This window comes from Pelmatolapia mariae, linkage group LG10_11 (genome assembly GCF_036321145.2).
Source record: "Pelmatolapia mariae isolate MD_Pm_ZW linkage group LG10_11, Pm_UMD_F_2, whole genome shotgun sequence".
NCBI lineage: Eukaryota > Metazoa > Chordata > Actinopteri > Cichliformes > Cichlidae > Pelmatolapia > Pelmatolapia mariae.
The window spans coordinates 19,855,001-19,869,177 of record NC_086236.1 but is presented as its reverse complement, the minus strand read 5'-3'; the positions used below and the strand labels follow the sequence as shown (position 1 = coordinate 19,869,177).

The window sequence follows — 14,177 nt, the reverse complement described above, 5'->3', positions numbered from 1 at the left end:
TGAAATGCACTTTTTTTGCGACTGCATTCCAGCTAATTTAACGGTATCAACTAAATTAATGTATGAAGTTAATTGCCTGATCACATAAACACACAGCTACTTAATCATTCCTGAAATGGTGAACAGCAGGAATTCATGATACATCCCGCATTCATTCATGCATATAATCATGACATATTGCTTCAGCACGTGTTTGCCCTTATCGTGAAATGTTACTGATTTATGTACAAATGGTCATTGGCTTGTGTCTCCTTGGCGCAGAACAATGCTGATGAGAGGCCACATTAAGAGCACACTGAGCCGCTGACAGATGGAGAGCGGCTAGAAATGACGGGGTGGGTAGAAAATTGTGCAATCCCTGAAAATTGAGAAGAAATCAAGCAGCAAAGTGCGGCTGCTCCTGTCGTAGCCCATGAGCTACAGATGATCTGGGGCCACCTAAGACCAAAGCCAACAAGCAAACTGCAGCGAGACATCGGCCTCTTGTCATTGATTCTTGGGAGAATGTCACCAAATGACCCTAATTGATAGCCTGTGAAAGAGGTCACTCTATTTTTCCCCCTCCCACTCTTCTCCTGATTCTGAAACAAGCCAGAGCAAAGGAAGGAAGCAACAAGGGAGGAAGATGCAACACACCACCCTTTAATATGTGAGAAGGAAAATGGCTGCGTACCAGCTCTATCTCTACAATTTGCTCCTTTCATTGAGGAAAAGTACTATTTCATTCATGCCATTTCCGTTCATTCATCAGCTGGGGCCAGCCTAGACTCACAGTGCCATCTCCACACCAACATTCTTATCAATGGAAGTGACGTCAGCACTGCCTGCAGCTGGGGGGTGGCGGTGGGGAGGATCACGTGGTCCGCCGAGGGTATATACAATAAAGTTGCGCTGACCGTGGTGCTGAAAACATTCACTCAATTGTACATTAGCACCAGTGCTGCCGCCATACAAACACCTCACAAATAAATAAAGAGACGTTAGATTCTTTTTTTATTGTTATTTTTTTCCCCTTGATGCTGGTCACAGGCTGAAGAGTGAGAGAGAGAGAGAGAGAAAGAGAGAGGGAGGAAAGCTGAAATTCTCTCAGGTGCTTTCACTATTCATGAAATAATCTTGGCTTTATCCGTGCGTTGCGAGTTTCACCACTTCCCCACCCCCCAGTGGGACTTCAGGTAAGTGGAACGAAATCTGTCTCTGCATCATTCACAAACCATACTAACCAGATAGATTAAGACAATTTCTGACTGTTATTCAGTTCGTTATAATTCTCTGTTCATAATCATGTTTTTTTTTGTTAAAAAAAAACGAGAAATAGTTCGTGTTTTTTTTTCTTTTAAATTTGCAACTTCATCGTTAGAATTAATCTATGTGCGACTGTTGCTTGTCTGATTATGAAGTAGACGTGAACTGTGGCCGTTTCTATATGGTGCTTATATTTAGACTAAACTGTGTATGATTTCTATTCTAGGGAATCGAGCAATATATATATATATATATATATATATATATATATATATATATATATATATATATATATATATATAATTTTTTCTAATTTTCTGTTTAAAAAAACCAATGTTATTATTGTGACATTTACGAACAAACCCAGTTCTTATGAACGTATAGGCATGATAATAATTATTAAATGCAGTGTAAAAAAATCCCCAGTAAAATATCTAATTTTGTATTTTGTTTATTTCATTCACTCAATATAAATTAAGAATGAATCCCCTGCAATGTGAAGACAATAATATTTAATAAACATTTCTAGCTGCCTCTCAGAAGAGCTTAGGAAAATTTTCACGCAAGATTTTTTTTAAAAACCTTTGAAGAATTCGCACATTTGAAAGAATGTGCACATTTTTACGATTTCAGTATTTTTTCTTTTAACAAGCACGATTTAAACAGACGGTTTTCAGCTATTAATTCGAAATAATTTAGAATCCCAACCATTTATGAGTAGGTAGTTGGCCCTGATAAGTCGAATAATTTCGTTTCTCTTGATTTAATAAAATGAAAAAAAAAAAATCAATTGGGTTGTGCTGCCAAAAATTTGCGCTTGTCTGCATTCCACCGCTGCCAGTGAGGAGAAACATGCTCACGCCACACAAGGACAAAGCCCTGCATCCTCACTGGCTGCGCCCTCCTGTCTTTGCGCAAAAAGGCTTTATCCTCTTAAACTTAATGCCCGGTTAATTTACAATTTGGATGGACCACTCAGGAACCGTAGGGTTAAATAACTCAACCGTGGCCACCGGCTTTACGCATGACTTCCCCGAGCTTGCAGCTTTTTGTGCCAGTGTCTTGGTGACATCGCTTTGACGCATGGAATACCAAAATCACAGCAATTACGGAGACGCGAGCTAGGACCCGTTTTTGTTCTCAGTATTTCCTTTCTTTCTTTCCATCTTTTGTTTTTAAGAACTTGACGTTAGAAAATGGGAGGTGCGCGCGTTTTGGATGGGTTGGCTTGGAGGAAGAGGTGAGGCATTTTTAACATATACCAGAAAAAAGACGCAAATCAGTTACCGGATGCGCATTTTCGTTGCTGTTGCAAACAGTTTGCTCAGTTAAATCTCGTGACACTGATAAAATGCGCCAGGGGATGTATTATTCCCAACCAGGTGATTCGTGTAGCTTAAAGATAATGAGTAGGTAATGAGTGGGTTAACGCGCGACTCGAGACAAAAAAAAAAGGCACGATGTTTAGAATCGAAACGCAGTTTCTTTGTGCGGATTATCCCCCATCCCTTCAAAGAAAAGCGCAATTTTTTTTTGTATTCTTTTTCTCTTTTTTTTTTTTTTTTTTTTTTTTGCGGTTAATTCAACGACTCACGATCTGGTTTCTACGTTCAGCTCAGAGCTTCATCTTTATGTTTTCAGTTGTATCCAAGCTGCACAGCAGTGACACAACTGGAGCTGGAAATGTTAGAAACCACATTTTTTTCAGTCAAAAACGCTCTATATCGAAAATAAAAGAGAGGAGAATTTGTTGCATTTGGCTGCTACGTCTGCCTGCTTTTGTCCTCAATGGTTTCTACAATACCTGGAAAACGGTTTTTTTTTTTTGGGTTTTTTTTTTTTGGCGGCCTCTTTGTGGTAAAAATATTTTGTTTGAAAAACTGGTCATTTTTCCAGGTACATTTTCTTTGAAACTTTATGGCAGGCTGTGGACTTAATGAAATATTTCTTACCAGTCAGTCTCTACGTTTTGGCTTTTTCACCAAACCTGTATGTTATTTAAATGACACTGATGCTCACATTGCCACTGGGAGAAAACAATAAAGAATATAAAGTAACAACAACAGAAAAAAACACATTTGTGATTCCAGAGATAAGAAATGATATGTAAATAAATTCTCATCCTTCTTCTGCCCTTCTCTCTCTGCCTTCTCTCCTTCTTCAGGTGCTTAACCTCCCTCCTGCCAGTTCTGCATGGTCATGACCTGTCATCACGCCCCTTCCACAGCCCACCTCATCCTATTGGTCCTGCTCATTGTCATTCCACAGTTAGCTGGCACCGCCCCTGTGTGGGGTGAGGCAGGGGAGGGTGGGGTGGAGGGGCGCACCCGGACAGATCGTAAAGAGGACAACCTTGCCCCCTTTCACTCGCCCCAGCCCCAGAGCCTCTCCAGCCCTGACAACGTGTCCCTAGACTGGGGTCGGGGCCTGGGTCAAGACAGCCAATTAGATAAAGTGACGGACCCTGCGCAGGTGCTTGCTGTTCTGCTTGAAGCCCTGGACCACCTGGGGGACAGTGAAAAACAGGCTAGCAAAAACAGAGACTGGGAAGGGGATCGGAGTCCGGAGCTGCCCTCTGCTGAAGGCTCTGAGGGTGGTGAGATAAGGAGAACAGAGCAGCCACAGGGAGAGAGGGGGGTGGAGGAGGAGAAGGAGGGGCGAGGGGCCGATAAGGCTATTGAACAGCTAAATGTAGGCCATTTGGCAGCTGCTCAGGGGGATGACTTGAAGGAGAGGGAGGGGGAGGAGGATGAAAACACAAGGTCGGAGGATCAAGGGTGGTCTGTGAAGAATGTGGGAACAGATAGCGTAAGGGAGGAGGAAAGGAAAGATGAAGGAGAGGGGCGGGAGGAGGGAAATTACTTGGAAAGTTTCTTAGATGAGGCCACGCCAGGCTCCACCTCAGAGGGAGATGACCCTTCCCTGCAGCGCAAAATAAGAGGCTACTTCCAGAACATTGACTTGGGTCTCCAAGATAATGAGATCCTGCCTCCTCTGAAGGGCTACAAAGCATACAACACTCAGTTAGCACGTGCAGGAAAGAAGCAGCACTGGCAGGAGAACCCGTCCCGCAACAGACCTGTGAAGGGGGGCAACTTCATGGATGACTTTGAGGATGAAGGAGAGGAGCTGGAGGAGGAGGTTGAGGAAGAAGAGGAGAGCCTCTCTCACATGGAGGAAGAGGCGAGAGCGCGGGCGGAGAAACAGGAGGTGCTCCGGCAGCAGGAGGAGGCCGAGCGAGCCAGAGAGGAAGAACAGAGGCTGGCAGACATCGCCTCTGACATGTTGCTGCAGTACATGGGGAGGAAGCAGCAGTCCTACATGAAGCCCCGGCAGAAAAGCAGCATGGGGGCCGCCGGCAACACGGCTGAGGACAAACGCTCAGAGGAGGTCCTTCCTGATGAAGATGACCTGGACCAGCAAATGATTGACAGGCTTATTGAGATCAGCAGCAAGCTGCACCTGCCTGCCGATGATGTGATTGAGATTATTAGTGATGTGGAAGAGAAGAAGAAAAAAAGGAAAGAGTTACAACAGCAGCCAACCAACAGCAACCCTGTTGCCCCACGCTTTAGGCCTCTGGTACCTCCTCCTCTGGCTGCCCCGCCTGTTTATCACTACACAGCCTCAAAAAACCCCAAGAAAGCCCCTTATAGGTACAACAAGTCCAACAAGAAATGGCACAAGGATAAAGTCAAGTCATACAAACAGGACTATTGGTATAAGCCTCAGAAGCAGCTTGACTACTGGTATAAGCCCCAGAAACAGTTTTTAGCCTTCCCCTCTTATCCATATTACCAAAAGCCATATCGAGCATACTACCCTGTTTATTTCCCATATCCCAAACCACAATATTATGGCAAGCCCGTCCCCTCCAGAGACCAGACCTTCGGCCCCCAGGAACTTGACCTCCAGGCCCCGAGACGCAGACACAGGGGCGGGGGTAAGAACCGCGCACAGGGCTGGAAGCAGCAGCCACCACCACGCCTGCCTCTTACCCCTTATATCTCTAACTATATCCTTCCTCACCCACGGACCTACCAACCCCTGCCCCCTCCCAAACCAATAACCACACCCAGGAGAGGCAGGCGACCCCCCTACTACTATCCACAAGTCACACCGGGAGATGACTATGAGGAAGATGGGCTGGTGCCTCAGCTGGACAGTGAGGAGGAACTGGAAAACTTTATTGAGAGGATCTACATGAAGCGCAGAATGTATTGAGAGACTTTTTTGGACACTGTCCGCTCAGAGGGACTCACAGATGTGGGATAGTTATACAGTAGCGGGAGGAAAGCTAAAGCAGAGGTGGGGAAAAAAAAAGATTCAGAGAAGGTGTGTTTTGAGCCTGATGAGAAATTTCAGAAGTAAAAAGTTAGATTTATGTTGGTTTAATCACTGTATTTTTGTTGATTTTCTCAGTCAGGGAGAGGATGAAGGTGTCCTAGTTTAAGCTCCCTGTAACCATGTTCAGCCTCTTGCTCAGTTTACATTTTGAAACAGAACATACCATGGTGTATGTCTGCCTCCATTCAGGTCAATCTCTGATGTTCTTGCATATTTCAGAGATCTATAGAGGACACACGCAAACACACACACACTACACACACACACACACACACACTTACATAGAATCACATTGTGACACATTCACAAGCAGATGTGGCCATTGTAAGAGAACCATGTTTACAACATCACTTTGTATCTTTTGTTTTATATTCTGTACCTCACATTGCAAAACTAAAGTAGTTCAATTACTTCTTATCTACACACACACATGCACACACAGAGAAAAAGAGAAAGAACACGGATATTGTCAACTGTCGACAGTATACTTTTTGTTGTATTTGATGTGTGTAGTTGCCTTTCTCATTTCTGATTGGATCAACCTTAAACAGCTGCAACTTGCAAAGGTGCCAAATACACACATTTCAGTTCGTTTGTTTTTTTTTTCAAACTCAAGATTCAGATTTTTGCCTTACAAAGCACCATGGTTCTATAAGGGAAATATCATATTGCATAATTCTCTCATCATCCCAATGTAGAAACCCTGTGGACTCCAAAAGCACAAAGTTAAACACTAAACACTTCCAACCTGGTGGACTAAGGGGTTTCAAGCATTCTGGGATCCAGAAGTTATTGTGTCAACATATTTACGGCAGATCCACCATCGCCACATCCATGCAGTGCTCCGTGATTCTGCAGGAGTGCTTCATGTTTTGGATCATTTTCTCATTGTCCATCTCCAGTTCACATTTACTTTGTTTTACGCACATGCATCATATCTATTGTGTCTATTTTTTTCCTTTATTTTTAAAAGAAAAAAAAATACTTGAAATCACACTATCTGTTCTGCAGCCTTTAAAAAAAAACCCAACTGATTTCCACCAGGAGGCTACAAAACATTTTGTTCATTTTTCAGAAGAAATTCATTGAAAAGTTTCAGGCCGGGGAGTCAGGGATTGTGCTTAAACCGTTAAATGCACGTCTTTCTACTTGCATCTTAAAAAATGAACAAAAAAAAAGAACAAAAAAAGAGGAAAAAAATAAAACAGTATGGAGAATTCAAAATGGTTGTCTTCTCTGAATAAACTGTGAACATAAAAAAAAAAAGAAATCTCAAAGGAAGAGGGCCACTGTGTCCACAGTGAAGCCATCTGTCTTGTAAAAGGAGAGTGTTGTTGTTGATGTCACTTTAGCATTGTAAGATGTACAGTGTGAAATAAATATGCCCGTGCAATGTGTAAATAACAGCATGATGATTACTAGTTTTGCTATATGATAAAAAATAAAAGCAATTATTTTATTAAAGTTCAGTTTTTTCATGGCTTTTTGGCGAGTGCTCTGTTGTATTTGTGCCGAAGCAAAAACAGCACGAACACTTGGTTCTTTAGCTTAAAACAAAAAATAAAACACTAAAGAGAAAGACAGTAAATCTCAGTGACAGCCACATCAATCAAGTAAAGAAAAACCCATAGAGGGACTTTATTCTATCTCAAAAAAATCAAAATGAAGAGTAAAAAACAGGGGGGGGGGAGGCAACAACAGCCAGACGGGAATGAAAGAGAACTAAAGAAAAGGAAAATTTCAGAAGAAGGCAGGGAAATGGTAACTGCAGTGATTGATGAGTCACATGATTGGTGGATGACTCATCCATCTGTACACTTTACTGCGCAGGACCACACACACATACACACACGCACACACACACACACACACACACATACATATTCTCTTTGAGCTGTATAGTAATTTAGCTGCTGGCATTTAAGATAAAGATTGAGTCATGTTTGCTTCTGCCTCGAGGCTGCCAGTCGGCTGGTGGAAAGGTGTTTGGTAGATAGGTTTCCTGCCATATCTTGTTTCCACACCTCCCCCTCACTCTCACATCACACAGGCAATATACCCTTCTGCTATAATCCCTTGAAGTGCTTCTGGTCGCCCGCTTGTTTGGCATCAAAACAAACTTTATGCATGCTGTCAGCGGTACAAACAGTGACAGTGATTAGCAGGTTGTCAATATGTTTTAATCACGTGTTATCTTGTGAGCTTGCGCCCTGGTTTATTTGAACAGTGCCTTTCATGGTGTTTCTTGGACACCATTTCATGAATCCAGACATTGGGTTACAGCTTGTAGCTTCTATATTCACAGAATGATTGTAGGAATTATGTTTTCATTTGTCATTTAGCACTAGCCACTTGCCCTTAGGCAGCAGTGCTAGAGAGACAAAGACCCTTGGACCCTCGATCCTAGCAGTGAGGTGATTTGGTGATCCCGGTGGTGGCGAGAGCGATGTGGGCATGCTGGTTGGTTGGTTGGGATGATGTGGGAGGATCAGTGAGTCACTTAATTCTTTGGCAAATATGACAATGAGATTGTAAACCAGTATGTTAGACAGGGACCTCCACCACCACCACCACCACGACCATTACCACCAAAACAGCAGATGAGAAAACATCTGACTCTTAAAGACCTAAACTCGGGAGTCCTGGAGAATCAATGCCGAGCGCCACTCAAACTGTTCAGCACCTCACTAATGGGCTTCATGGTGCTTTAAGAATATCAAAAGAATAGTTTGACATTTTGAAGAGTTTATTGCCTTTCTAATTTTGGCTGAACATAAAGAAGAAATCACAATCACTTTTTTTATGACGCATTTTACACGCCATATTTTTATTTACGAGTCACGGGGAGTAAAACAATACTGTGGGAAGTCTGTGGTATAAAGAACTACAAAGCTGTGTGAGGTCTGCTATGTCTCTCACCATATCAGTCAGTTTCTGTTTAGACTGAAGTCTACAAATGTGAAAAACATTTTGTTTGTTGAGTGCTCTTTTAAGCAACTTTAAGATGGATTCGTTTTATTTAAATGTAAAATGTGATATGAATGAGTTTAACTCATAGTTTAAAGCAACATGGAAGGAAGTCTGAGGTGGTTTTGACAGGGGGGGCGGGGTAGTTGACAAAGGATGATGAATATGGAGCTGCCAGGCACGAGGAAAAGAGCAAGACCATCAAAGAAGATTCATGGATGCTGGGAAGGAGGATGGTTGGTGTGACATGGTCAGAACAGGATAAGATGGAGACAGTCGAAAGAAGAAGGAGGAGGTAGTTTAAGCAGTAAACTACCTGCTTCTTGGAGGCAGCAGAAACAAGCACTAAACACAACCTTGACATATTGTCTTTTAAACTGATATTTGCCTATTTATAAGCCCAGATAAACACAATGCAACACTATTATTCAGTTGATGTTTCCGGCCACCCGGCATTTAAACTGGTTTCTAACCTGAGGGTGTCACAGTTAGCAGAGAAGCTGACTGTGTGGAGTGAGGAGGCGGACCCAAGTGCAGACACACGAAAACTAAACTTGATCTTAAATAAGGGCTGCTTTTTACTGGAAAGGACTTTGGTTAACCATGTTGTTTTTAAAGTGCTCTATAAATAAAGTTGGATTGAATTAGATTGGCTTGAAACTGTGAGTCGTTTATTGTAGGCTGGTAAAACAGTACAAAAACAAAAGGCAAAGATGAAACTAAACAATAGACTAAACTGGGAGAACGAAGTCTAAACATAAAAAACTCTGGAACCTGAACATAGAAACCTGACGTTTGGCACCAATTCATAGACCTTGAAAGATGGAATCACACAGCAGGATGAACAGACAAGGAATGAATGTAAACACACAGACTAAATACACACAGGAGGTGATATGTGGAAGTGGAAACACATGAGAAAACAGCTGATTAGAATGAACATAATGACACCGCAGGGGAAGTGAAACTAAACACGCTAAACATGGAACACCAGACCTCTTCAAAATAAAACAGGAAACATGATGAGACACAGACATGACAACACAAACTTGACAACATAGGAAACGCAGACATGAAACATATAACAGATTGTCTGTGAAGGTTCTCAGTCATCCAGTTGTGAAACTTAGCCTCACCCTATCATGTGATTTCCTGAGGTCAAATGGCCCAGGATGTGAGTCGGCGTTAAGGCGTCTGGGAAGGGGATCTCAAAACTGGATTATAGATGGCAGACAGTTGGCGTCGTAAACCACCGCCTCTGCTCAAAGATGGTTGTTCACAGTGAACATAGATGGCCTCTTTCACTCCTCTTTCAAACCATCTGTCCTCTCTGTCCAATATGTGAACAATGGCATCGTCAAAAGAGTGACCTTTGTCCTTTAGATGCATGTCAAGGTGGCTCTTCTATATATGACAGATTAAGACATGCAGACTTAAAATGGCGAACCAACGAGGAACATGCACACTATAAATACATACAGAGGGAAAAGGGGATTGGGGATGAGCCACTGACACAACTAAGCACAAACAGAGCATGATGGCTGGGGGGAATCACACGTGACAGAAGTAATGGGTCACAAAGGGAAAACATGTAAACGAGTAGGAGACAGGATGAAGGGTGAGGGAGACCTAAACACCGGGGCCGAAGACACAAGGGGAATCTAATAAACACTGAACTAAAATGGCAACCTAGGCAAAATAGAATGAGCTGAAGATAACTACATGATCTTAAACATAAACCATAAACATCAAAATATAAGAAAACTCAAAACACTGGGTCAGAGGGCCCTCGCAGGGTCCAGTGGACAAAAACAATACACAAAAATTTTGATGACAGCTGGGCCTGTCTCCCTTTTGCTATTAGATTGCTATTTTCAAATGCTATTTGTCATAATTTTCTTATAACTGCCAGAAGCAGACAACCCAGTTCTACTTTCAAGGGTGATTAGGCTCTCAAAGGAAGACTCCAAAGCTTGTAAGTAGTTTGAAGAAACCCCTAAAAATGTGGCACATGACATCTTAACTAACTCCTTTCAGTCATAAAGCATTTAGGCAATAGAAGTAGGCCCTAAGTGTTTCACTCATACTAATGGGCAGTATATGAGGACTGGCAGGACACATGACACCCCCTCGCTGTAATTTCTCTGCACAGTTACCTCGACCATGGGCTTGACTGGTCACTGCACTGACTTTGCACCAAGAAGCTGGAGGGGCAAAGTCTGTTTAACATCCCATCTGACTGATTTGGACATTTTGAAAAATTCCCGGCCATCGTTTGAATGTGAAAGATGATTGAAAGATGCTCAGAGGCTGTACTGAGGCTGTACTGAGGCCTCAGTGAGATCAGTAAAAAAGGTCAAATTTGCAGTGCAAGTTTGAGTTAATTTTTAAAAAATGTTATGTCAAATATTAAATTAAAATACATCAGTTTTTCAGTATGATCACTGATGCATGCTGGCCACCTCATAACCAGCACAGTAAGTAAATTAATTCAGAAAGATGACATCATCATGACACTCGGGGTCGATCTGACCCCAGAGCCCTGCCCTTTAAATGATCGATTTGATGACATCTAGCAAAGAACCAAGAGGGATGTCCTGTCCTCTGTATAGTGTTTTTTTTTTAAGTACATGTTTTTATGGACGGCACTTTAAGATGTCATTAGGACATTTTTAAAAAAACATCAGCATGTAGCATTTTTAAATTGGGAATAGTGGTATAAAAGATCAGATTACAACAATATGTCAACAGGTTTCTCAACTGCTGTGTGGCCCAAGTCCAGCAAGATCGTTCCACAAATCAAATTTAATCTAACCTGATAAAGGCAGCTAATCCTCTCAGTGATTTTCTTCTGTGTTCCCATTTGTTTTACACTGCTCTATCAGAATTCAAGGCTCTGTGAGTTAGCTACGCTACATGTATGGCCTATAATAACTGCCACACATGCTGGCCCATATTGGAATAATTGCCTAATACAGACAAACAGCTGTATAAAGTCGGTGTGATAATGTATAATTTACAATGTCTGAGTGAATCCAGTTCAGTGTTTCTCAGAACTGACACATGACGATGTGACTAAGCATGACCGCTCTGATCACGCGTTAAGTCTGTGCAGAGGATGCAGCTTATGAAAAAAAGGAAGCTTCCATGAAGTCCTCTTCTCCCACCTTGTTGCCAAGCGGCGGACAAAAAGAGCATTGTTGGGATGTGGCTATTTACATTCCCTCATTCATGTTTCTGTGACATACTACACAATCGTGATTTACATTTTTTTTTTCCAGCACAAAGGGATAATTGTGTGTCAAGCTTTAGATCACATTACGTCCTTATAGTAATCATTTATATGTTGCCTGGTGGGTGTGCTATAATTAAAATGCAATTTGAATCTTTCAAAAGGCTCCAACTCTCACAGGCACAAAATTTGGTATACATCCAGCTCCTGGCACGGAAGAGTCTGACAGCACAACAATTCATCAGCAATGGCCCCAAGAAGCCCATGCATTCACAGAAGCAGAAATGTGAGGAAAAATGTCAGCCACTGTGGTATAAATATTGAGTAGCCTTCAAAATCTGATTAAATAACACTCCTGGAATTTCTATAACAGTCGGACTTTGATCCCACCTTTAACTTAAAATGTTAGCGTGGTATTAGCTAAACAGAATTCACTACACGTATGTATGTGAGGTGCATGGCTTAAACTCTACAGTGTTTTAATGACCAAATCCCCTTTACAACCACTGATATTAACTGGGTTACGGTAAGCTGCTAACAGGACATGGTTTGTGTTTCTTCTTGGGCCAATTAAATATTTCTATGCCTTATTTTGATATATTTTTCTTCTCCCATTGCTCATACTCATACTGGGGCTGTGCTGTGTCGGTGTAACTTACAGTGAGGTCCATATTTTGTTAAACAAACACACAGTTGTTTTGTAGTTTTGCCTCTGTACACACCACCAGAAATCAAAAGATCAATGAGTGACTGAAGTGCCGACTTTCAGCTTTAATTCAAGGGGTTTTAATTAACTGTTTAAGAATTACAACAACAGAATTACAAAGGCTCAACAACAGTTGAACAAACTAACACAGTTTTAAATATAAGGATTGCTTTTAATACTCGTATGAAAGTGCTTTGCAGTCAGTGACTGTCTGAAGTGTAGAACCTACGCTGTGTTGAGATGCTCTGTGAGGCCTTTACTGTTGCTGGTTGGTCTTTCTGCACTGAGTTTTGCATTAATTAACTAAAAAGCTATATTCTCTTGGGTTCAGATCAGGTGACTGACTTGGCCATTGAAGAATATCTTATTTCTTTCCCTTTAGAAACTCTTGGGTAACTTTTGCAGTATCCTTTGGGTCATTGCTCATTTGCACTGTAAAGTCCTTCTAGTGATCCACATGCTCATGCCATAACACTGACTCCACCATGTCTGACAGATGATTTAGTATCATTTGGATAATGAGGGGATTCCCTCCTTCTCCATCTTTTTCTCTTCCTATCATTCTTGTACAATTTTATCTTGATTTTATGTGTTCAAAGATTTTGTTTTCAGACCTCTTTTAGGTATCTAATCTTGCCAAAGTGTTCTTGAGTGTAACCAGTGGTTTGCACCATGTTGTAAAACCATCTGTATTTCTATTCATCGAGATTTCCCTGGATTGTAGAGCTGAAAAATGACATCTCTAATTCCTTGAGTTGTTTCTCTTAACAAAGGTAATAATTCTATCACCGTGCACTTTAGTTGTTTTCTGTGTTTTTTAGGGTATTTTGGTGTTGCTGAGCTAGCCACTGCATTCCTTCATTTTTAAAAATGTTGTCGATTGTTTAGTCAGCTGTGCCTTAAGTTTGCTTTTGTCTCTCTAATGTGTTTATTTCATTTTATTTAGTCTAATGATGGCCTCCCTCACTTGCACAGACATCTCTTCGGGTCTCATATTTAAAACTACAGTTAAAAAAAAAGGCTATAAAACTCAATTTCAACACTGTGAATCAACTCCATATATTATGTCTGCTTCATTTGACATTAAATAAGGAGGGACCAGACCTAATTATCCAATTAATTCTGAGCCTCTGAAAATGGGGCACTATGTATGAAATTGGCTGCAAATCCAAAAACATCTCATGCAAAAACTTTGTTAAACCCCTTGAATTAAAGCTGAAATTCTGCACTTCCATCACATCTTGATTATCCGATTTAAGAGCCACTGTGGTTGTAGAGAGGCTGAATTATAAAACTATAAACATTTCATTAGCCATCAAACTGTGGCCCTAACTATAAAAAACAAATTAAGGATTTTAGCTGATTATATTCCGCTTTAACTAAGTTAAAAGGCACAAAAGCTGTCAACTTGCAGGTTGTACCTGCATTCCCATTGCACATCTATCTCCCATTTCTCAATATGACTTCACGGTCTTCTTTGGCTCTCGGAGGAGGCGGATGCATCTTTCCCTCCCTCCCTCCCTTATCTTCCCTGCTGCTGCTTCTATGTGTTTGTCTAGTCTCGTCTAACTCTAACCCTCAAAGAGTTTCTCAGTCTTGTTCTCTAAAACCTAAAGATTTGATCAACTGGTCCCGTAACGGAATTGCCACCCTGCTGGGCTTGGGAGAGCCCGATTGTCC

General features: G+C 41.6%; 1 protein-coding gene across 1 annotated transcript; it reads left to right on the top strand.

The window, feature by feature from the left end:
• The first annotated feature begins 3,994 nt into the window (after window positions 1–3,994).
• si:dkey-175g6.2 (neurosecretory protein VGF) lies at window positions 3,995–7,005 on the top strand. The gene is made up of 2 exons (XM_063484723.1): window positions 3,995–4,007; window positions 4,049–7,005. Exons 1-2 carry the CDS (start codon window positions 3,995–3,997, stop codon window positions 5,467–5,469), a joined length of 1,434 nt encoding a protein of 477 aa, XP_063340793.1. The 3' UTR covers window positions 5,470–7,005.
• Window positions 7,006–14,177: the final 7,172 nt, after the last annotated feature.